Below are 25,419 nucleotides of genomic sequence, written 5' to 3' on the forward strand. Positions count from 1 at the left end.
GTGTGTAGGGGAGCAGGGCGGGGGGAGGGTATAGGGAACTTTCGGGATAGCATTTCAAATGTATATAAAGAAAATATCTAATAAAAAATATTGACAGACTTATAAAAAAGGATCTATCATGACTTCTGAGGCAATGGGCTATGTACAGAAAGCCTGGTTTCCAGTTGAGGCTAGATCTTGGATCCTGGGAGATCCCAATGAGTGGTAATTCCCACCTACATGGGATGACAGGCGTTCAACCATGTCTCATTGAACCCTGGCTCCTGTCAAGTTTACCACCACCTCAGCCCCAACAGAAGAAATGTGGCTTTTAGTCTCATAGACAATATCCCAAGCTTCTGGCCTTCAGCTAAACTCCTCCCCAGTTACCTAGCAACAGTAAAGATAACAGTTTACCATAAGAGGGGCTGCATGCCCTCACCTCACTCTTATGCTCCTCTCTACTCTCACACTCCTCTTGCTCTCTCCTCTCACTCTCTTACTCTCTCTTTCTTACTCTCTAGCATTTCTTCTCTCTCTACTTTTCCCCTTCTCTCCTCTTGGCCATGGGTGGTCTCTCTCTCTTTCTACTTTCTCTCCTTTCCCCCTGCCTTTCTATAATAATGCTCTAAAACCATAGACTGTTAATCAAGGCCCACTGCACTTGGATGATGGGATAGGCTTTCCTCTAATGAGCCTTTTCTAATCTCCTGGTGGAAAGCCTTCCTGTGCTCCAGTCAAGGCCTGGACTAGAAACTCTCACCTGTGTGGGAACCTCTCTCCCTCAGCCCTCTCTCCCATAACCCCGTTTTGGGGTTGCCCCTTGTCCACCCCCTTTCAAGTGGGGTCAGTGGTTTAGATGCCCACCCAGGGCTGAGCAGAAAGCGTCTGGAAGCCCTCCTGTGTCCTCCTGCCCAGAGCATAGGAGGAACTCTGTCCTGATGTGGGCTATCCTCCCTCACCCTTCTTTCCGTGTACCCCTTAGTTCCTTCTTAAAGCCCCAACAAGCAGCTGAAAGAGTCAGATGCAGATATTGTAACCAACCAATGGACAGAAACAGCTCACCACTGTTGTTGAATTGGGAAAGGGCAACCCTGTAAGTTGGATCAGCAGTCTCAGTTAATCTGGAACCCTGAGATCTCTCAAACACTGGACCACCAAACATGCAGCATACACCAGCTGATAAGAGGCCCCCAATACATTTACATAGAGGATTGTCAGGTCTGTGTTCATTCAGAGATGATATACCTAACCCTCAAGAGATTGGAGGTCCCAGAGATTTTGGAGGTCAGGTGGGGAGAAAAGTGGGTACATCAACATGAGGAGAGAGGGCTGGGGAGGAGGTATGGGATGTGGTACAGTTGGAGTGTGGACGGGACAGGGGGTAAAACATGGAGTGTATCAAAATAATTAATTAATTAATTAATTAGTTTTAAAAAGAAGAAAGAAAGCAATGTCATTTAGTCACCTAGAAAGAAGCTATAAAGATACTAAAAAATACTGAGGGAAAATGAAAAATGAAACCAAAATATTGAAAGATAAGAATTGAAAATTGTCAAAATTGATGGAAGGCTATATCTACTATATCTATACAATTTACAATTGAGTTGCTCTGTGAAACACAAGGTAAAAAAAAAATTCTCTCCAAGACTCTTCAGAATCACACTTCTGAAGAGGGGAGCCAACAAACAGAACCTTACCTAGAGAAGACCAGAACTCAAATGATAATCTCACCAGAAATTATATAGCCTATGGGAAGTACAATACCCCTGCTGAAAGAGAAGAACTGCAGATTATGAATTCTCTGATCATCAACATTAAGACTTCATAAATAAAGATTACTTAAGATACTCTCAGGAAAAAAGATGGGAAAAATAAAATTAAAAACAAAACAAAACAAAACAAAACATGATATGCACTCACTGATAAGTGGATATTAGCCCTGAAGCTCGGGATACCCAAGATACAATTCACAAAACACATGATACTCAAGAAAAAGGAAGACCAAAGTGTGGATAATTCACTCCTTCTTAGAAGGGCAAACAAAATACCCATGGAAGGAGTTACAGAGACAAAGTTCAGAGCAGAGACTGAAGGAATGACCATCCAGAGACTGCCTCACTTGGGGATCCATCCCATATACAACCACCAAACACAGACACAATTGTAGATGCCAACCATAGCTTGCTGACAGGAGCCTGATACAGCTGTCTCCTGAGAGGCTCTGCCAGTTCCTGACAAAAACAGAAGTAGATGCTCACAGCCGTCCATTGGATGGAGCACAGGGTCCCCAAAGAAGGAGCTAGAGAAAGTACCGAAGGAGCTGAAGGGATTTGCAGCCCTATAGGAGGAACAACAATATAAACAGTATCTTCAGTGCTCCCTGAAACTAAACCACCAACCAAGGTAAACACATGGTGAGACTCATGGCTCTACCTGCATATTTAGCAGAGGATGGCCTAGTCGGTCATTAATGGGAGGAGAAGCCCTTGGACCTGTGAAGGTTATATGCCCCAGTATAGAGAACTGCCAGGGCCAGGAAGCAGGAGCAGGTGGGTTGGTGAGCAGGGGGAAGGGGAAAAGGGATAGGGGGTTTTTGGAGGGGAAACTATGAAAGGGTATAATATTTGAAATGTAAATAAAGAATATACCTAATAAAATAAATTTTAAAAAAAGAAAGATGAAAATTTTTTCATACAAAATAAAGTCAATATTAATTTTTGTATTTTTATTTTTATATTTGAAATGCAAATAAATATTAATAAATATAAAGATAATATAGTTATATGTTATAATATAATATCAATATAAAATAATATTTAACCTATATATAATAATGTAAATATATTTTATATACTAAAGTATAAGATGTGTAATATAAAATAAATATACTTGTAAAATATATAATAATATAAAATATCTACCATTAAAATATATTATAGTATATGTAAATAATATAAAAGTATATATAATATAAATATAATATATAAATATATAAGTATATTTATATATTTATATAAATATAATATATAAAGATACATTAATATTAATAAATGTGAATAAAATAAAAATTTAATTTTAATTTTATATGTTTATTTTTATTTGTTTGTTTGTTTTAGTGTTGGAACTAAATCACCAAATACAGATGTAAGCTGGACCTGCCAATAAGTAATGATGTATTTCTGAGCTTCAGAAACCTTTAGCTCTACAAATGGTCAGGCATCATAAACAATAGGATGGACAAAGAGCTCACTCTTATTGTTCATTTAGGAGAGACACCCTGGATTAGAAATACTTGCAGATTTTTCAGCCAGGAAGTGCCAGACATGCTTCACATAGATTATTCAACACATCATGAATTCCTCCGTGAGGATGTTTGACACACATTTACTGAATCTGAGAACCTGGCATCTAAATTCCATATGCAGGGCTTGTTTGCAGCACAGAACAATTTTATAAAAGACAGATCTTTAAGGTATGTACTTCTTCCCACAGTTTATAATAGATAAAATGCTACTTCGTAGAGGTTAGCTATCTTCAATTTCTGTTTTAAATCTTACTTAATATATTTGAAAAGCCTCTTATGGCAGGATAGAGTTGTGAGATAACATAGCTGGGTATCAGAAGTCTAGAGAAAGATTTTCAATGTTCAAGTGGATTTTTAAATGTTTCCTTGCATGCACAGATAGAAAGCATACCAATCTGTTTTGTATTGTGCTATTTAAAAGTCACTAGCCTGTTTTTTTCTGAATGTTACTTAATATTTCTATTTCATTTTTAGGCACCTTGAAATCAAGATTATGGTCATGTTATCTGAAAATGTAATTTACAAAACTGCAGGACACTCACATAACCATATACTTGCAGATCTACCAAAGTCTATGTAGAATACAAGGATCTGAATAACATGAAGAATTTGCTATTGGCCCAGTGTGTATCACTGCCACCATGGTCACAAGTGTCAAATGTATGGACATTCAGAGTTCTCAAAATAAATCAACTAAGTTTTGGGAGACATTTCAAAATATTCTATGGCTTCTATTGTGAACCACAACCCCAATTAACAAGAAAAATCCTAAGACGTTTAATGAGACATGAAAAACATTAAGGAAACATACTAAGTTCAAAATAATAACGTAAGCATGTATGAGTTCATACTTTTAGAGGGAAAATATCTAATGAGGTTTTCTTTAGTGGCGCTAGTCATACCAGCTAAAAACAAAGAAACAAAGCTCACCCAGGTCCTTTATATGTCCAGATCAGTTCCCTTAAATATTTTTGAGATATTTCCCAAACAAACTTTTAATCACTATTCAGTGCTTCTAATTCAATAATATAAAAGTCAATTGATCAATGTTTTCAACCAAACATGCTTCCTTCATATTTATGAACATCACTTAGAATTCATTTGACTTAGGAACATAAAAATATATCATTAAATTTGTTTGTTAAAAGCCACCTCCAGATTAAGAGGTAAGGAAAGATCAGGTTCACTGACCTCTGCACTCAGCTCCATCTTCTAAATCACTGCTCTGCCCTTCTTCTCTTTTACTCATTTGTTTCCATTATGTATTAGTTTCTTAAGAATGGCCATTACCTTAGAAGTATATCATAACAATATTATTTTAATGAGTTCATCTACAAGAATTGTAATAAAATTTAGTTGTTAATAGGATGGAAAAGAACAGTAAGAAGTGATTATGTCATGAAGACTCACTGCTATCTTGAGTAATTTCAGTTTTTTCTTTAATTAACTTATATATTCACTCCACATTCTAATTGCAGTCCAACCCAAACAAAGCACCTCCCCTCCTCTGAGAAGGGAGAGCTCCCTCAAGCCCCAGGTATCACCCTTCCCTGGGACATCAAGTCATATCCTCTCCCACTGAGACCATCCTAGGCTGCTCAGTTAGGGGAATGGGATCCACACTTGGGTCACTGATTTAGGAACAGCCCCAACTCTAGTTGTTGGGGAACCAGATGAAGATCAAGCTGCATGTATGCTACATATATGTAGGAGGCTTTGGTCCAGTCCATGTATGCTTTTTGGTTGGTGGTTCAGTCTCTGAGAAACATCAAGTGTCCAGCTTAGTTGAGTCTGTTGGTCTTCTTGTGGAGTTCCTATCCCCAGCAGGTCCCTCAATTCTTCCACAAACTTTCCACAAAATTGCCCTCAATCCTTCCTCCCATTCTTCCTAAAGAGTCCCTGAGCTCCTGGAGATTTCATTATTAAAGAGCACATTCTCATGATAAGTCACTTTTTGTGAGCTCTCCATAGCCTCAGTAATAGTGTCAGGCCTTGGGACCTCCCCTTGAGTTGGATCTCACTTTGGGCCTGTCGCTGAACCTTCTTCTCCCCAGGTTCCTCTCCATTTCCATCCCTGTAATTCTTTCAAACACGAACAATTATGGATCAAAGATATGACTGTGGGATGGCAACCCCATACCTCACTTGATATCCTGTCTTTCTGTTGGAGGTGGGCTCTATAAGTTCTCTCTCCCTACTGTCAGTCACTTCATCAAAGGTCCCTCCCTTTTAGTCCTGGGAGTCTCTCACCTCCCAGGTCTTTGGTGCATTCTAGGGGTTTCCCCCAACCTATTATTTTCTGAGGTTGCATGTTTCCTTTCTTTCTGCTGGCCCTTAGGGCTTCAGTTTCTATTCCCTCACCCACTAACAGATCAGGTTCCCTTTTCCCCAACTCTGACTGCCCTCTGAAAGACACAACTGTAACCTCCCCTCACCAGCCTGAAACCTTTTTTCTGAGGTTTCAGTGTTAGAGAGTATAGGGCAGAGCTTGCTGCCCTATCATCCTGCCACTCCCACTGCCTGCCTCCTAGCTGTTCTGGAGCCATCATGTGTTTACCTGCAACCTTACTCCAAGATGATTTGGTGGGAATCGGGCCCCTTCCCCTCCTTCATAACTTGGTGCATGAATTAGTAAAATTGAGTTTTGATCAGAATTTTGTCTTAGCTACGTCTTTCTCTCATCTGCCTGGCTCCCTCTTCTCTACCATATTCCAGGATGCCTTCCCAGAACAGAACCCAGACATGTGAGCTGCTGGCCGGACACAACATCTGGTGCCCATGCGGGACTGAGAAATGGCAGAGGACATTTGGAAGAAACACTGCTGGTTTGGAGCTCCATAGAAGAAGAAAATAATTAAAGGAAATTCATACCAGAGAAGGTCTGTATGGGCTAAGTTGAAACAGCATTTAACCTGAGCGCTAATTCACTTAGGTTCAGCAGTGAAGTTTATCAGGAGCTAGGAACTTAACAGGCAATTAGCCATAGCTCCCAGAAGCTACATTTTTAGGCGTGAGAAAAGAAAGGGTTTGTTAAAAGGAAATTAATAATCAGGTGGACTGCATCATGTGGAAGGAAAATGTTCCAAAATGCAGAGAGAAATTTCAGGAGTGCCTTGCTTTGTTCTCTCGGTGCTTTACAGCAGAAGTACTCTGCCCCTTTTGTGTCTTGTCTAATGTCCGGTGCACCAATCTGTTCAAGTGTTCAATTCATGTATGTTTGTGTCCAGTCTGTATGAATGAATGTTCTATGTTTTATGTTGGATAATAAAGATGGAAAAAAAAAAACCAAAAAAAAACTTTATCTGCAAAGCCGAGAGCTGTCATGTGCTTCAACCAGGAAACAGACACATGGCAGGAGGGCCCCTGCTGGAAAAAATGGTTCGTTATAAGAAAAGAGGGAGAGTCTACAGCCTCTTAGTTTCGGGGTAAAAAAGCTGATAAATGGTTTTTTCCTGGAGGGTTCTCTACAATAGTGATTAATGTGTTTGGCAAATAATAAAGTGCTTTTTATTCTATGATTATAGCTAGAAAAATTAATATTTTCTGATTGGTCTAAATGTAACTGCTTCATTTGGTTCTTTTTTATTGGTAATGTGCTCTGCGTGTTTTCACTATCAGCTCATAAGTTATGGGTTAAGATTAATAATTGTTACATTGCTAACAGATTGTTAGTCTTAAAATTGATAACTCAAGTTTAGAGTCCTTCCTACACATGGCATAAGACAGGCCAAGAGGCTGGGTCTCTAAAGATATTTCTAGTTAAGATAATAATTAATGTGGTTCCTATCCTAGAAAGTAAATTTTAAGATAAGATTTAAAACAATGTCTCTTTATTAAAGCATTAAAGCTTACCTGTACTCATAGTATTAATTGGCAGCCAAACTTTGTAATATGATAGTAATGCTTCTAATATTAATTCTATAAGTAATAAATTGTTTTAAAATTGAGTTTTACTTTCCCATAGTTAATGTTGCAAAAGAAACTTAATAATTCTTTACAGATCTAGCCAGATGCTGTTTTAATAAAGTTCAAATTTATAGTTTATAAAGAGTCAATCACACTGTAAAATTTATCAAGGCATTACAATCTGATTTGCCTACCTTTTATATAGTTATACTAGATCCGAAAGTTTGTTTCTTTTTCTCTCTCCTTTGCATCTTAATGATTGTAAAGGTTTTGCTTCTAGTGAGTTTATAATAACTGAAATATTTTGCCTCTAATATGGCAAAATATTGATCTACATTATGTAAGAAATTTTTATCATTTCTGCTTCTATACAAGAAGCCAAAAGTTTTAAGCTTTCAATGTATATTTTTTTCCTAAGTGAAAAATGTTTTATTAACTAATGCTTCTCAAGGGAAGTTTACTTTAAATCCTTGCTCTCACCCAAAAGATTCAGAGACAATACCCTTTTATTACTTAGTGTTTTAGTTTACTACAAAAGGTTTTTACAAAAAATTAAGATAGCTTTTATAATTATTATTAATTATATTCAGTGGTAATTAAATATTAGCTGTGCCCAAAACAATTCCTTGGCCAGAAAAAACATTGTAAAGTCATTTTTCTCATCCTCCCAGCCAATCGCTGGCCCACGTGGGCCCAGCTACCTGCTGGCTGCCTTGAGACACACAGTTTCCCCCTGTTTCAGCACAAATAATCTAGTTGTGTGCTGTAGATGGTGTTTCATAATACTGAACAATCAAACCTTAATTTCTATATTAATAGTCAATGCTATATCTCAGAGCTCACAATTGCTTAAGATTGTTCGTCCCTCAGATGCTAATAATTCTCAAATTTACAATTGCTTATGCATATACAACTCATAAAAATAATGCTGTCCCTTTAAGAAGGCAGTGTTTAGACATTTGTTAAATTGTTCTAAATTGCCTGGACATTTTAAAACAATGCCAGGCTAGATTTATATCTCAGACAGTCTATAGGTCATAATATAAGGCAGATTAGATATATAACGTTGTTCTTTGTATATTCATAACAGTTATGGTTTAAAATAATATTTTACTATTCTTAAAAATTGTACATGTATAATTCTTTCCTTTTAGTGTCTTCAGTTACTACTTGTTGCCACATAATAGTATTAATTCTTGAGGACTTTTACTTAATAATTTGTTACAAATGAATGATCTTATTTCTAGCTAATAAATAAATTATGCACATATGACTCTTAATAACTTTTCAAGCTTTCTAGTTACAACCGCTCCTTAAAAGAAATGATTGAAAGTACAAGTAGCCACTGCCCCTTTTCAGTCAAGTATTTAAAATGTTTTATCAACAAGTTATTAATTCAAAAGATTAGATATTGTGAAACTTTAGAACTTTAACTTCTTAAAAGACAAAAGAGGGAGAAATTGTATCCCCATACATATTATTTAGTGCATTCCCATGCACATTATTTAAATCATACCTTTATTTTCAAATTTTAAAATTTAAATGTCAAAAAATGTAATAAATGCTTTATAGTATCTTAAAAGGATATATTGATCCTAAACAGCTACCTTATTAGGGAAGGGAAAAACAGGTTCTCTCCACAGAACACTGCAGAAGCATGACGGTTAATTCATGTGACGAGCTGGCAGGTAAATTGACTCAGTGCCCTAATCAAAGACTAGGAAACTAAATTGGGTTCATGTTTTAGATCCATCCTTGCTTACCATTTTTCCAGTTTAGACTAGCTTTAAGCCTTTTAATTTTATGGCAATAGTACATCAGAGACTGTATATTCTGACTTAGTAAGATTAGTCATTTAATAGAGTCATAATGATTTTTCTCTTTTCTTCAGTGTGACCAGTCATTCTAACTCAATCTTAGACTGGTCTAATATTCAGTCCAATATTAGAGATTCCTATTGTAGATAATTATATTCTTAATTACCTAGTGAAGTTAATTCAGAGCACATCCCCCACTTCCAGAGAGTCTCTGGCCTTTTGACTAATTCTAAAACCAGCTCAGAGACTGAGCTTGAGCCTTGCTAATTTGCAAATGAATAAAGTACCTGGACTTCCCTAAAAGAAGCTTTGTGATGTTACTCTTCACTGTCTAAGATTTTTATCTTTCAAGCAGGTCAATCTACACCTTCAGCCAGACTGCAGTGGGCATGCATCCCCACCCCCTAGAGCGTGCTAGAGGCAGCTGTTATTTTCATTCTAAAGACATTGTGGCTTTTGGTCTGACTTTAAATTTAGGTTTGCTATGAGGGCTAGAAAGGCAAAAATTTCAAATATTAGAAGAGATTTTTTTTATTCTGATAGACAGGCTTAGTCCCTTAGCTGGTCTCTGGTTTTCCACCCTTGCTGTTATTGCAAGGTCCCCTTATTTCCTCAGGTTGTGGGAATAACAGGGATGAGGAGGGTGACCTACAGCTCCTAATATAGCCTAAGAGCCACAAATTGTGGTGTTACTAGTGACATAATTCTTGTTGAGGCCTTACTAAATCTGAAGTTGACAATTCTCCTTTAGGAGCTGCATAGTACTCAGAACTGTGCATACTGATTCGTGAGCATACGAATACCTTAGGGGTACTGCTTGGGTGCAGAAATTTACTGCAGGGGAAGGTCCAGCTTGACCATTTCTGGGTTCCCTGTGAGATACACTGATTTGGATGGAGGTTGGTATCTATTTCCAGTTACAACCAAAAATATCTTTCTAAGGCTCTGCCTCCCCTCCCCAAATGATACCAAGAGCCACAAGTGTGGGTCGTGACAGCACCCATGGTAGGAATCCAGTCAATTTCCCCCCAAGCCAAGGTTAAAGCCCACTCATCTACGGATGAGTTAAGTGTGGCCTTGTTAAACTTAATTAATATGGGGGGAGAGAGGTTGGAGACCACAGTTAGAAGGGCAAGCCCTTCACAGCCTCCCACCCTAAAAAGCCAATTGGCCTTGTACTATGGTCGTCACCCCCTCCTCCCTGTTCCCTGCCTGTCATCCAAGAATTCGGAGGAATACTCTTCTACAGTGTTTTCATAATAAAGTGCCTTTCAAATTCGTACAGTCTTCACCGGGTTCCAAAGCCCTAAAAAGACTGTGTAGCTGACTACTTGGTATTCAGTAAAAATTTCAACAAGGAAGTTACCTATTCAGTACTAATTAGCATTATAAAAGTCAGAGCCTACAGCTCAGGGCTAATCTGCTAGTTGTTTACTAGGACAGAAAGGACAGTCTTATCCAGATACAGTTTACCATAAGAAAAGTTAAAAAATCCCACTGAGACAGGTTTCTTAATTAGGCCCTAGAATTCAGGCAGAACTAAAGGGTATAAATTAATTTTATGCCTCAGCCCAGCCTTTTCTTTTTTATATTAACAACAGGGAGGAGATGTAACCTCCCCTCCCCAGACTGAAACCTGTCTGCTGAGGTTTCAGTGTTAGAGCGCGGTCAGAGCAGAGCTTGCCACCCTATCGTCCTGCCACTCCCACTGCCTGCCTCCTAGCTGTTCCGGAGCCATCACGTGTTCACCTGCAACCTTACTCCAAGGTGATTTGGCGGGAATAGGGCCCCTCCCCTGGCTTCATAACTGAGTGTCGGAAATCTTAAAATGGAACCTTGAACAGAGACTTGTCTTGGTTCCGACTTTCTCTTGCGCTGCCTAGTCCCCCCCTCTTCTCTTCCAGGTTTCCAAGATGCCTTTCCAGACTAGAACCCAGACATGTGAGCCACTGGCCAGACACAACACACAACAAGCAGATGAAAGAGTCAGATGCAGATATTTGCACCCAACCAATGGACAGAAGCAGCAGACCCCTGTTGTTGAATTATGGAAGGCTGAAAGAAGCTGAGGACAAGGGCAACCCTTTAGGAGGACCAGCAGTCTCAATAAATCTGGAACCCCGAGATCTCTCAAACACTGGACCACAAAAGAGACAGCATATCCAGCTGATATGAGCCCTCCAACACACTTACAGTAGAGAACTTCTCGGTCCATGTTCATTCAGAAATGATGCACCTAACCCTCAAGATACTGGAGGCCCCAGGAAGTTTAGAGGTCAGGTGGAATTGGGGGTGGTGGAATTCACAAGAGACATGGTAGGGGTGGGGAGGAGATGTGGGATGTGGAGCAGTCAGAGGGTGGATGGGGGAAGGAGAATGGCATATGGAGTATAAAAAATATATTAAAAATAAAATATTTTTTTTAAAAAAAGAGCACATTCTCTTATTTAACCACTGATCTTTGCTGTCTCTGTATTTTTCTGTTTCTTTCTCTTTTGCTTTATTTCACCCCACCTCTCCTTCTTGCCCAGGCTCTGTTCCTGTATGTTTTGAGTGCCATTTATAATATTATGATATAGCACAAAAGCTATATCATATTAGATATCCATGGCATGCTTATGGACTTCCCAGACTTCAGAAACAAAGTCAAAATATTTGTTCATTATAAATAACTCAAACTCATAATCATAAAGACAGAATCTTCTTTTCTGTATTTTATTATATGTGATATATCTTTATGTATATCTATCTCTATGTATATCTAAAACATCTATAACTATATATTGCTCCAATGGTTTATAATTTTTTTTCTCAAACTAATGACATGTGTGGATCTGTAGATACTGTTTTCAGTCTACAAACCAATGACCTTTCATCATTATCTGCATTCATTTTCTCCTTGTCAAAAGAAATGATTCTTGCTGTCTTGGTAACTGTGTTTTTAAATGCAGAGATTTAGCACAATATCTTTAAGAAGATTCTCCCTAACAAAAATTATGTTTTTCTTTTTAAGCTCTCTGTGGCAATTGCAGTACAGTGATGAGGGAAAGAAACAGACAACAAAATTGGTGAGTGTTTTAGAATTAGGGTTAATGGTACTTCAAAGCACGATTGATTTCTATTTCAAGGATAGTGTGCCAATTCTGTCCATTCCACAAATTAAAGTTAGAGATAATCCCATAAGATATACACAACAAACAGAAGGGTATTCTAAAGATAAGACTCACAGTGACACACTTTCAACAACAGAGAGGTAGCACTATCACAAATTCACTGGGCCCTTTATATGTTTTACACGTTCCAAAAGTAGATTTTTGAGAACCATACATACCAGTAGATGTACACCAGAAAACAAGTAATTCTGTCATTGTAGAAATCACTGATAAAGCATTTGCTTTTTATTGCTAAGTTCATCATAGACCTAAAGAAAAAAAGGCCATAGACTTGTTTGCCATCCCTTGCTGAGGCATAGAACTAGTGAGGATCCTCTTGCAGCCCTATCCCCTAGTGTTACTTATATTCATATAATATTCTGTTTCTACCATTATATTATTTTGTATTGTGTGTATTAGTAGTATTATATACAGTTGCTGCCCTTCTGTTGTAAACAGCACTTCTCTCTCTCTCTCTCTGTTTAAATGCTGCTCTATCAAAATGTACACAAAAATGTGCACACATATTTTTTATGTATGAATTGACTGGAGGACATTTATGTTTATTGCATACCTAACTTATCTATTATGTTGTAACAAACATGTAGATATATCTGAAACATAATGATTTTAAATTATCCATATTCATATTGAATATAGTATCACCATATCTTCTCTGACAATTAGACTCAGTCATTTTTCATAGTAGCCATTTGTAAAGATAACCTTTAGCAAATTCTGATATGAGACAATCTGGACATGTTTCTTTCTCTTTGTGGTTAATGCATTAATTTGTGGGTTTTGCTGTTTGCTTTTCTGAATTCTTTACATGCTTTGAATGAGTTCTTTCTCACATACACAGCTTGTAATGATGGTCTGCCATTATGTAGCCTGCCCTTTCATTGTTCATTTCCTTTGTTGTACAGAGCATTTTAGTTTGATATCATTTCATTTATTTGGTTTGGCTTGTATTAGCTTACCTTTTGAGGTGAAATGTGAAATCAATTGCATAAAACATAACCTATAGGCTTCTTCTATAATTTTATAGTTTCTTATGCTCCAGTACAGTGGAACACCAGGGCCAAGAAGTGGGAGTGGGTGGGTAGGGGAGCAGGGCAGGAGGAGGGTAAAGGGATAGCATTTGAAATGTAAATGAAGAAAATATCTAATAAAAAATGAAAAAAGGAGAATTTACTCTATTTTGACTTAAGATAGAAATTTCATACTCTGGTTACTATTTTTCAAATATTTACTGGCTAGTTGTTGTTTGTTTGTTTGTTTGTTTGTTTGTTTGTTTCTATCTCCTAATGTTGACATCTTGGTCAAAATTCAACTGACTCTAAATGCATGAATTCTTTTTTGTACAGTCACGCCATTAAACTGGTCAACCAATTTGTATTTGGGGGGGGGGGGGGTTGCCTAGTCCCTATGGCTTTGTAACTGCTGCCAGGCAGAGTATAATTTTAGCTTTATTATCTGGGCTCAAGTCAGTCGTGGCTCCTTAGGACCTTTAGATTTATTGTTTATTTAAATTTTGTTTGAATTCTAATTGACTTGAGGAGATTTTCTGTTTTGTTTTTCCCTTTCTGTGATTATAGTAGTCATTATCTTTGTAGTCAGCATATACAATCTTTGTATTTTTGTTTATAATAATATTTTAACAATATTAATGCATTCATCACAATATATAGACCATATGCTTTTTTGTGTCTTCCTTAGTTTCTTTCACTATACTTTAATGTTCCTTTCACAAATATTTACATCCCATATTAACATTTTAAAGATATTGGAGGTGGAAGTATTTGCTCAATTTTTTTTCAGAGTTCTATTAATATATAGCAAAATACTAATTTTTGTCAACTGATTTGATGTCTTACTTTATTGCATGTGGTACTGTGCTCTAGAAGGCTTTGGTAAGGTCATTTGGATTTCCTTTCATATAAGGTAATATCACTATAAATTAACCTTCTTGCACTATCTGAATGCCTTTATGTCTTTGTTTTGAATAACTGTTTTGGCAGGTGGCAGCTGCTGAATAAGAACATGGCTATGCTTTTATGGTTTTGAAATGTGCTTATCTGGCATTAAATATCAAGAGAAAAAAGAACTATATATCAGTGCATCACTTGTCATTGTTGAATGAATCTGTTTCCTCAGCAACAAAGGAAATATTAGTATATTTTAAGTAATGAAATTATATAGAGTTTCAAAAAATACAAATGTAGACTATATTCTCTTGTCCCCAGAGAATTAGAGTGGATATTAGCCCAGAAACTTAGAATACCCAAGATATAATTTGCAAAATACAAGAAAATCAAGAAGAAGGAAGACCAAAGTGTGGATACTTCATTCCTTCTTAGAAAAGGGAACAAAACACACATGGAAGGAGTTACAGAGACAAAGTTTGGTGCTAAAACAAGAGGTTGGACCATCCAGAGACTACCTCACTCAGGGATCCATCCCATAATCACCCACTAAACCCAGACACTATCGCATATGTCAGCAAGATTTTGCTGAAAGGACCCTGATATAGCTGTCTCGAGTGAGGCTATGCCAGTGCCTGGCAAATACAGAAGTGGATGCTCATGGTCATCTATAGGATGGAACACAGGGCCCCCAATGGAGGAGCTAGAGAAAGAACCCAAGGAGCTGAAGGGGTCTGCAACAACAATGTGGAACAATATGAACTAACCAGTACCCCCCAGAGCTCGTGTCTCTAGCTACATATGTAGCAGAAGATGGCCTAGTCGGCCATCATTGGGAAGAGAGACCCCTTGGTCTTGCAAGCTTTATATGCCCCAGTACAAAGGAATGCCAGGGCCAAGAAGTGGGAGTGGGTGCGTAAGGGCAGGGGGAGGGTATAGGGGACTTTCAGGATAGCATTTGTAATGTAAATAAAGAAAATATCTAATGAAAAATAAAAAGATAAAATATTTATAATATACATTTCTATATACTTAGAATCTAAAGGTAGTATTTATAAAGAACTGCTTAGTTAGAAAAAGAAGAGTAAAAAAATGAACAAAGCAGTTACAAATGAGCAAGGAAGTCAATGAGGAAGTGATGTTGCTGTATTAAGAAGCCTCCACTGAGCAAGTATCACATACAGTAGAAAATTCAGGAGGTTACTATGTATCAACAGAATTCTGTAAAAAAAAAAATGAGAAAATGCTTCCATTTACAATAGCTTTTAAAATGTAATTGGGGATAAATTTAACTATGGAGATAAAAGATTTGTACACAGATCATTTAAGTATATTTGAAGAAACTAAAAGAAACACAAGTAAGCATACATAGAGACTATCTTCCTGAGATAGAATGACAATGAAAACAATGAGTGAAATAGTGTATTATAGAAATGGGCAAAAACAATAAAACATTTTATCGAAAACAATAGAATTGTGAAATAGAAGCAACAGATGTTGCTCATGTTAAAAACAACTGGAGAACTGCCAGTTAAAATTAAAATTAAAATTAAAAAAGCAAACTATAATAAAATGTAGTGTTGGCTTATGTTGCTTGTAGAGACTGGGAGAAACAACTTCCCAAAATTGCAAATGGAAATATAAAATGTTACAGTGGCTGTGAATCTAATCCACAGTTTTGTTTGTTTTATCTTAAACAGGTGGTCTCTCATTTGTAATTACAGACTGTTATACCTGAAAAAATGAAAACATATCCATGCAGTTGTCTCCACAGCACTGCCCTTGCAGTTAGATGGGTTGTGATTAATAAGCCAGATGCTGTGTGTTGCCAGTTGAGACTCTGAACACTACAGATTTACTGACTAGCAGCCTGCCACTCTGCTGGTGCACTTGAGCTTCATCCTACTTGGTAATTTTAGTATTCTCTGCAGAAATGCTATTTTCATATTTTATCATTTTTAATTGGTTATTTTATTATTGACATATCAAATGTTATTCACCTTCCCAGTATCCTGTCCACAAACCTTCTATCCCTTTCCCCTGCCCCTGCCTCTGAAGATTCTCCTCCACCAGTCAATCACTCCTGCCTCAGTGCCCTAGCACTACCCTCTTCTGAGTCATCTTGCCTCCACAGGACCAAGGGGCTTGTCTCTCAGTGCTGCCCAGTAAGGCAATCCCCTACTACATATCCAGATGTTGCCATGGGTCCCCCCATGTGTACACTTAGGTTGGTAGTTTAGTCCCTGGGAGATTGGGGGGGGTAGTTGGTTAATAATGTTGTTCTTCCTTTTGGGTTGTAAACCCCTTCAGCTCCTTCAGTCCTTTCCCTAACTTCTCCATTGTAGTCCCCACACTCAGTCTGATGATTGGCTACATGCATCTGCATCAGTATTGGTCAGGCACTATCAGAGCCTCTCAGGGGACAGCTATAACAGGCTCCCATCAGCAAGCACTTCTTGGAATTAGCAATAGAGTCTGGGTTTGGTGTCTGCAGATGAGATGGATCCCTAGGTGGGGCAGTCTCCAGATGGCCTTTCCTTCAGTTTCTGCTCCACTCTTTGTCCCTGCATTTCCTTTTGACAAGAGGAATTCTAGATTAATAGTTTTGAGATGGATGGGTGGCCCCATCCCTCAATAAGGGGCCATGCCTATCCACTAGATATGGTCTCTACAGGTTGTAATGCCCTCCCTATTGGGTCCTGAGAAACCCTGGTTTCCCTGACATTAGAGACTTTCTAGTGGCTACACCCAGTTCCCTCTCCCCAACTGCTACCCTCTTTCTTTCAAATTCTTGACCCTCTGTACTTCTTTCCCATCTCCTCCCTTACCTAAATTGCCCTCTTTTTCTCTCTCCCTGCTCTTTCCATCCCAGACCCTGCTTTCCCTCTACTTCGCAAGATTATTTTCTTCCCCCTTCTGAGTAGGACTGTAGCATCCACAGTTTGCTATTGTCTTCTTTCTTCTTGGGTTTCACATGGTCTGTAAGTTGTATCTTGAGTATTTTAAGCTTCTTTTTGGATAACATCTATTTATCACTTTAGTACATACCATTGTGTTCTTTTGTGGCTGCATTACCTTACTCAGAATGATATTTTCAAGTTCCATCCATTTGTCTGCATATTTCATGAAGTCATTGTTTTTAATAGCTAAATAGTACTCCATTGTGTAAATGTACCACATTTTCTGTATGTATTCCTCTGTTAAGGGACATCTGGGTTCTATATATAGAGTCTGGTTATTTTAAATAAGCCTGCTATAAACATAGTGGAGCTTGTGTCGGTGTTATATGTTGGAGCATTTTTGGATATATATCAGGAGTGTTATAGCTGGGCCCTCAGGTAGAACTATGTCCAATATTCTGAGGAACTACCAGACTGATTTTCAGAGTGATTGCACCAGCTTGAAATGCCTCAAAAATGTAGTAGTGTTCCTCTTTCTCCACATCAACTCCAGTATCTGCTGTCACTTGAGTTTTTGATCTTAGCCATTCTGACTTGTGTAAGATGGAATCTCAGAATTGTTTTGATATGTATTTCTCTGATGACCAAGGATGTTGTTCATTTCTTTAAATTCTTCTCACCCATTTGAGATTCCTCAGTTGAGAATTCTGTTTAGCTCTGTAACGCATTTTTAATAGGGTTATTTGGTTCTCTGGAGTCAATCTTCTTGAGTTCTTTATATATTTTGAATGTTAGCCCTCTATCAAATGTAAGGTTGGTCTAGAGCTTAGAGCTTAGGTCATTGGTCATTCAGAAAATTTTGCCCTGTGCCAATGTCTTCGAGATTCTTTCCTACTTTCTTCTATTAGATTCATCCTATCTGGCTTTATGTGGAAGCCCTTGATCCACTTGGACTTGATCTTGTTACAAGAAGAAAAGAACAAATCAATTTGTATTCTTCTACATGCTGACCTCCAGTTGAACCAGCACCATTTGAAAAATATGTCTTTTTTTTTTAACTGGATGGTTTTGGCTCCTTTGTCAAAGATCAAGTGACCAGAGTTGTGTGGGTTCATTTATGGGACTACAATTCTATTCCATTGATCTACCTGCCTGTCTCTGGACCAATACCATGCAGTTTTATCACTATTGCTATGTAGTATAGCTTGAGGATAAAACTGGTGATTCCCCCAGAAGTTCTTTTATTGTTGAGAATTTTTTTTTATATTCTGGATTTTTTTTTATTCCAGATAAATTTGAGAATTGCTCTTTCTATCCCTATGAAGAATTGAGTTGGAATTTTCATGAGAATTTCATTGAATCTGTAGAATGATTTTGGTAATATGGCCATTTTTACTATGTTAATCCTGCCAATCAATGAACATAGGAGACCTTACCATCTTCTGAGGTCTTCTTCAATTTCTTTCTTCAGAAACTTGAAGTTCTTGTCATACTGATATTTCACTTGCTTGGTTAGAGTCACACCAAGTTTTCATATTATTTGTGACTATTTTAAAGGGTGGTATTTCTCTAATTTCTTTTTCAGCCTATTTACCCTTTGAGTAGAGGAAGGCTACTGATTTGTTCGAGTTAATATTGTATCCAGCCACTTTGCAGAAGTTGTTTAATAGATATAGGAGTTCTCTTGTGGATTATTTTGGGTCACTTATATATACTTTCATGTCATGTGCATTTAGTGATATCTTGACTTCCTCACTTCTAGTTTCTATCCATTTGATCTCCTTTTGTTGTCTAATTGTTTCTGGCTTGAACTTCAAGTACTATATTGATAGATAAGGGAGAGATTGGAAAGTCTTGTCTTGTTCCTGATTTTAGTGAGATTGCTTCATGTTTCCTTCCATTTAGTTTGATGTTGGCTACCGGTTTGCTATTTACTGCTTTTATCTATCTATCTATCTATCTATCTATCTATCTATCTATCTATCTATCTATAGAGTGTGTGGATTTCTTTTTTGTTTGTTTGTTTTTTATTAGATATTTTCCTCATTTACATTTCAAATGCTATCACCAAAGCCCCCATACCCTCCCCCCACCCCCACTCCCCAACCAACCCACTCCCATTTCCTGGCCCTGGCATTCCCCTGTACTGGGGCATATGATCTTTACAATACCAAGGGCCTCTCCTCCCATTGATGGCCGACTAGGTCATCCTCTGTTACATATGCAACACAGCTCTGGGGGTGGGGGGGGGTACTGGTTAGTTCATAATGTTGTTCCACCTATAGGGTTGCAGATCCCTTTCGATCCTTGGGTACTTTCTCTAGCTCCTTCATTAGGGGCCCCGTGTTCCATCCAATAGATGACTGTGAGCATCTACTTCTGTATTTGCCAGGCATTGGCATAGACTCAGATGAGAGAGCTACGTCAGGGTCCTGTCAGCAAAATCATTCTGGAATATGCAATAGTGTCTGGGTTTGGTAGTTGTATATTGGATAAATCCCTGGGTGGGGCAGTCTCTAGATGGTCTTTCCTTCCATTTAGTACCGAACTTTGTCTCTTTAACTCATTCCATGGGTATTTTATTCCCCATTCTAAGAAGGAACAAAGTATCCACAGTTTGGTCTTCCTTCTTCTTGAGCTTCATGTATTTTGTGAATTGTATCTTGAATATTCAAAGTTTCTGGGCTAATATCAGCTTCTCATTCAGTGCATACCACATGTGTTCTTTTGTGATTGGGTTACCTCACTCAGGATGATATCCTCCAGATCCATCTATTAGCCTAAGAATTTCATGCATTCATTGTTTTTACTTGCTGAGTAGTATTCCATTGTGTAAATGTACCACATTTTCTGTATCCATTCCTCTGTTCAGGAACATCTGGGTTCTTTCCAGCTTCTGGCTATTATAAATAAGGGTGTTATGAACATAGTGAAGAATGTGTTCTTATTACAAGTTGGAACGTCTTTTGGGTATATGCCCAGGAGAGGAATTGCTGGATATTCTGGGAGTACTTTGTCCAATTTTCTGAGGAACTGCCAGACTGATATCCAGAGTGGTTGTACAAGCTTGCAATCCAACTAACAATGGAGGATTGTCCCTCATTCTACATATCGACCCCGGCATCTGCTGTCACCTGAATTGTTAATATTAGCCATTCTTACTGGTTTGAGGTGGAATCTCAGGGTTGTTTTGATTTTTGTTTCCCTGATGATTAAGGATGTTGAACATTTTTTCAGGTGCTTCTCAGCTATTCTGTATTCCTCAGTTGAGAATTCTTTGTTTAGCTCTCTACCCCATTTTTAATAGGGTTATTTGATTTTCTGGAGTCCATCTTCTTGAGTTCTTTATATATATTGGATATTAGTCTCTATCTGATTTAGGATTGGTAAGGATCCTTTCCCAAACTGTCGGTAGCCTTTTTGTCTTATTTACAGTGTCTTTTGCCTTAAAGAAGTTTTGAAATTTTATGAGGTCCCATTTGTTGATTCTAAATCTTACAACACAAGCCATTGCCTTCTATTCAGGAATTTTTCCCTTGTGCCCATATCTTCGAGGCTTTTCCCCACTTTCTCCTCTATGAGTTTCAGAGTCTCTGGTTTTATGTGGAGCTCATTGATCCATGTAGACTTGACCTTAGTAGAAGAAGATAAGAATGGATCAATTCGCATTCTTCTACATGATAACCACCATTTGTGTCAGCACCATTTGTTGAAAATGCTGTCTTTTTTCTGCTGGATGATTTTAGCTCCCTTGACAAACATGAAGTGAACATAGTTCACTTCTGGTTCTTCAATTCTATTCCATTGATCTACCTGTCTGTTGCTATACAAGTACCATGCAGTTTTTAACACAATTGCTCTGTAGTACAGTTTGAGGTCAGGCATGGTGATTCCATCAGAGGTTCTTTTATCTTTGAGAAGAGTTTTTGCTATCCTAGGTTTTGTGTGATTTCCTGATGAATTTGCAAATTGCCCTTTCTAATTTGTTGAAGAATTGAGTTGGAATTTTGATGGGTATTACATTGAATCTGTAGATTGTTTTCAGCAAGACAGCCATTTTTACTATATTGATCCTGTCAATTCATGAGCATGGGAGTTTTTCCATCTTCTGAGATCTTCTTTGATTTCTTTCTTCAGAGACTTGAAATTCTTATCATACAAATTTTTCATTCCTTAGTTAGATTCACACCAAGGTATTTTATATTATTTGTGACTATTATGAGGGTGTTGTTTCCATAATTTCTTACTCAGCCTGTTTATCCTTTTGGTAGAGAAAGTCCATTGATTTGTTTGAGTTAATTTTATATTCAACTACTTCACTGAAGCTGTTTATCAGGTTTAGAGTTCTCGTGGAATTTTTAGGATCACTTATATATACTATTATATCATCTGCAAATAGTTATACTTTGACTTCTTCCTCTCCAATTTGTATCCCCATGACCTCCTTTTGTTTTCTGGCATCTAACAAGATGATCATGTGAGTTTTGTCTTTGAGTTTGTTTACATAGTATATTACGTTGATGGATTTCCCTATATTAAACCATTTCTGCATCCCTAAATGAAGCCTGCTTGTTCATGATGGATGATTGTTTTCATGTGTTCTTAGATTCGGTTAACAAGAACTTTATTGACGATTTTTGCATCAATATTCATAAGGGAAATTGGTCTGAAGTTCTCTATCTTTGTTGGGTCAATATGTGGCTTAGGTATCACAGTAATTGGGGCTTCATAGAATGAATAGGGTAGAGTTCCTTCTGTTTTTATTTTGTGGAAAAGTTTGAGGAGAACTGGAATTAAGTCTTCTTTGAAGGTCTGATAGAACTCTGCACTAAACCCATCTGGTCCTGGGCTTTTTTTGTTTGGGAGACTATTAATGACTGCTTCTATTTCTTTAGGGGATATAGAACTGTTTAGGTCATTAATCTGATCCTGATGTAACTTTGGAACCTGGTATCTGTATAGAAATTTGTCCATTTCATCCAGGCTTTTGAGTTTTGTTGAGTATACCCTTTTGTAGAAGGATCTGATGGTGGTCTGGATTTCCTCAGGATCTGTTGTTATGTCTTCCTTTTCCTTTCTGATATTGTTAATTAGAATACTATCCCTGTGCCCTCTAGTGAGTCTGGCTAAGGCTTTATCTATCTTGTAGATTTTCTCAAAGAACTAGCTCCTTGTTTGGTTGATTCTTTGAATAGTTCTTTTTGTTTCCACTTGGTTGATTTTAGACCTGAGTTTGATTATTTCCTTCTGTCTGCTCCTAGTTGGTGAATTTGCTTCCTTTTGTTCCAGAGATTTTAGGTGTGCTGTCAAGCTGCTAGTATATGCTCTCTCTAGTTTCTTTTAGGAGGCACTCAGAGCTATGAGTTTTCTTCTTAGGAATGCTTTCATTGTATCCCATAAGATTGGGTATGTTGTGACTTTATTTTCATTAAACTCTAAAAGTCTTTAATTTCATTCTTTATTTCTTCCTGGACCAAGGTACCACTGAGTTGTTCAAGTTCCAAGGTAATGTTGGATTCTATTAATTATGTTGTAGCCAACATCAAAGTAAATGATGAAAAGCTAGAAGCAATCCCACTAAAATCAGAGACTAGACAAGGCTGCCCACTTTCTCCTTAGATATTCAACATAGTACTTGAAGATTGAAATAATCTCATGGATCTTGTCAGATCACCACAGACAAAGGCTGATCTTCAATAACAACATAAATAATAGAAAGTCCATACAGACATGGAAGCTGAACAGCACTCTATTCAATGATAACTTGTTCAAGGAAGAAGTAAGGAAAAAAAAAAAGACTCTTTAGAGGTTAATGAAAATGAAACTACAATATACCCAAAATTATGGGTGACAATGAAAGCAGTCCTAAGAAGAAAACTCATAGGTCTGAATGTCTCCAAAAGAATCTGGAGATAGAATACACGAGCAACTTGACAGCACATCTAAAACTCTACAACAAAAGGAAGCAAATCCACTGAAGAGGAGTAGATGGCAGAAAATAATCAAACTCAGGGCTGAAATCAACCAAGTAGAAACAAAAAGAACTATACAAAGAGTCAAGAGTCAACCAAACCAGTAGCTGGTTCGTTGAGAAAATCAACAAGACAGATAAACCCTTAGCCAGACTAACTAGAGGGCACAGGGACATTATCTTAATTAAAACACTCAGAAATGAAAAGGGAGACATAAAAACAGAATCTGAGGAAATTTAAAAAAAAATCATCAGACACTACTACAAAAGCCTATAATTAACAAAACTGGAAAATTTGGATGAAATGGACAATTTTCTAGACAGATATGACATACCAAATTTAAATCTGGAACAGATAAACAATCTAAATAGACTCATATCCCCTACAGCAATGGAAGCAGTCATTCATCATCTACCAACCTAAAAAGGCTAGGACAGATGGGTTTACTACAGACTTCTATCAGACGTTCAAAGAAGACCTAATACCAATACTACTCAAACTAGTCCACAAAACAGAAACAGAAGGTACTCTACCCAATTTCTTCTATGAAGCCTCAATTATTCTGATACCTAAACCACAGAAAGACCCAACAAAAAAAAAAGAACTTCAGACCAATTTCCCTCATGAATATCAATGCAAAAATATGCAATAAAATATTTACAAATTGAATCCAAGAACACATCAAAATGATCACCCATTATGGCCAAGTAGACTTCATCCCAGAGATGCAAGGATGGTTTAATATATGGAAATCCATCAACATAATCTACTATATAAACAAACTCAAACACAAAAACTATATGATCATCTCATTAGATGCTCAGGAAGCATTTGAAAAAATCCAACATCTGTTCATGATAAAAGTCTTGGAAAGATCAGGAATCCAAGGCCCATAACTAAACATTTTAAAAGCAATATACAGCAAACCAGTAGCCACCATCAAACTAAATGGACAGAAATGTGAAACAATCCCACTTTTATCAGGGACTAGAAAAGGCTGCCCACTCTCTCCCTACCTATTCTGTATAGTGCTGGAACTACTAGCCAGAACAATTAGACAACAGAAGAAGATCAAAGGAATACAAATTGGAAAGGAAGAAGTCAAAAATATCACTATTTGCAGATGATATATACATAACTGACCCCAAGAATTCCACCAGAGTACTCTTAAACCTGATAAAAAATTTCAGTGAAGTAGCTAGATATAAAATTGACACAAACGAATCAGTGGCCTTTCTCTACACAAAGGATAAACAGACTGAAAAAGTAATTAGGGAAACAACATCCTTCAAAATAGTCACAAATAATATAAAATACCTTGGTATAACTATAACTAAGGAAGTGAAAGATCTGTATGATAAGAAGTTCAAGTCTGTGAAGAAAAAAATCAAAGAAGATCTCAGAAGATGGAAAGATCTCCCATGCTCATGGATTGGCAGGATTAATATAGTGAAAATGGCTATCTTGCCAAAAACAATCTACAGATTCAATGCAATCTCCATCAAAATTCCAGCTCAGTTCTTCATAGAGTTAAAAAGGGAAATTTGCCAATTCAAATGGAATGACAAAAAACCTAGGATAGCAAAAATTCTTCTCAACAATAAAAGAACCTCTGGTGGAATCACCATGCCTGTCCTCAAGCTGTACTACAGAGCAATTGTGATTAAAAACTGCATGTTACTGGTACAGTGACAGACAGATAGTTCAATGGAATAGAATTGAAGACCCAGAAATGAACCCACACACCTATGGTTACTATATCTTTGACAAGGGAGCTAAAACCATCCAGTGGGGAAAAAAGACAGCATTTTCAACAAATGGTGCTGGCTCAACTGGCAGTTAGCATGTAGAAGAATGTGAATTGATCCATTCTTATCTCCTTTTCCAAAACTCAAGTCGAAGTGGATCAAGGAACTCCACATAAAACTATAGACACTGAAACACATAGAAAATTATGTGAGGAAGAGCCTGGAACATATGGGCACAGGGGAATAATTCCTGAACAGAACACCAATGGCTTGTGCTAGAAGATCAAGAATCAACAAATGGGACCTGATAAAATTGCAAATCTTCTGTAAGGCAAAGGACACTGTCAACAAGACAAGAAGGCAACCAACAGATTGGAAAGAGATCTTTACCAATCCTAAATCTGATAGGGGGTTAATATCCAATATATTCAAATAACTCAAGAATTTAGACTCCAGAGAACCAAATAACCCTATTAAAAAATCGGGTACAGAGCTAAACAAGGAATTCTTAACTGAGGAATATAGAATGGCTTAGAAGCACTTAAAATTTTTCCAACATCCTTAATCATCAGGGAAATGCAAATCAAAACAACCCTGAGATTCCACCTCACACCAGTCAGAATGGGTAAGATAAAAATTTTAGGTGACAGCAAATGCTGGCAAGAATGTGGAGAAAGAGAAATACTCCTCCATTCCTGGAGGGATTGCAAGCT

At 37.4% G+C, this 25,419-nt stretch overlaps 1 protein-coding gene across 11 annotated transcripts in view; it reads right to left on the reverse strand.

Annotated features, from left to right (window-relative positions):
* Positions 1–25,419, reverse strand: part of Sntg1 (syntrophin gamma 1) — an 835,208-nt gene that overhangs the window by 22,301 nt on the left and 787,488 nt on the right. Inside the window, exon 19 of one of the 11 annotated variants that reach the window (XM_029469754.1) lies at positions 4,498–4,576. The exons of the other annotated variants lie outside the window; for them this stretch is intronic. Coding sequence (XP_029325614.1) covers positions 4,532–4,576 — 45 coding nt within the window. The 3' untranslated portion in view covers positions 4,498–4,531. Of the gene's footprint in view, positions 1–4,497; positions 4,577–25,419 lie in introns of those variants that run through there. 11 annotated transcript variants of the gene reach the window in all.

Source organism: Mus caroli, chromosome 1, assembly GCF_900094665.2.
Source record: "Mus caroli chromosome 1, CAROLI_EIJ_v1.1, whole genome shotgun sequence".
In the NCBI taxonomy this organism is placed as follows: Eukaryota; Metazoa; Chordata; class Mammalia; order Rodentia; family Muridae; genus Mus; species Mus caroli.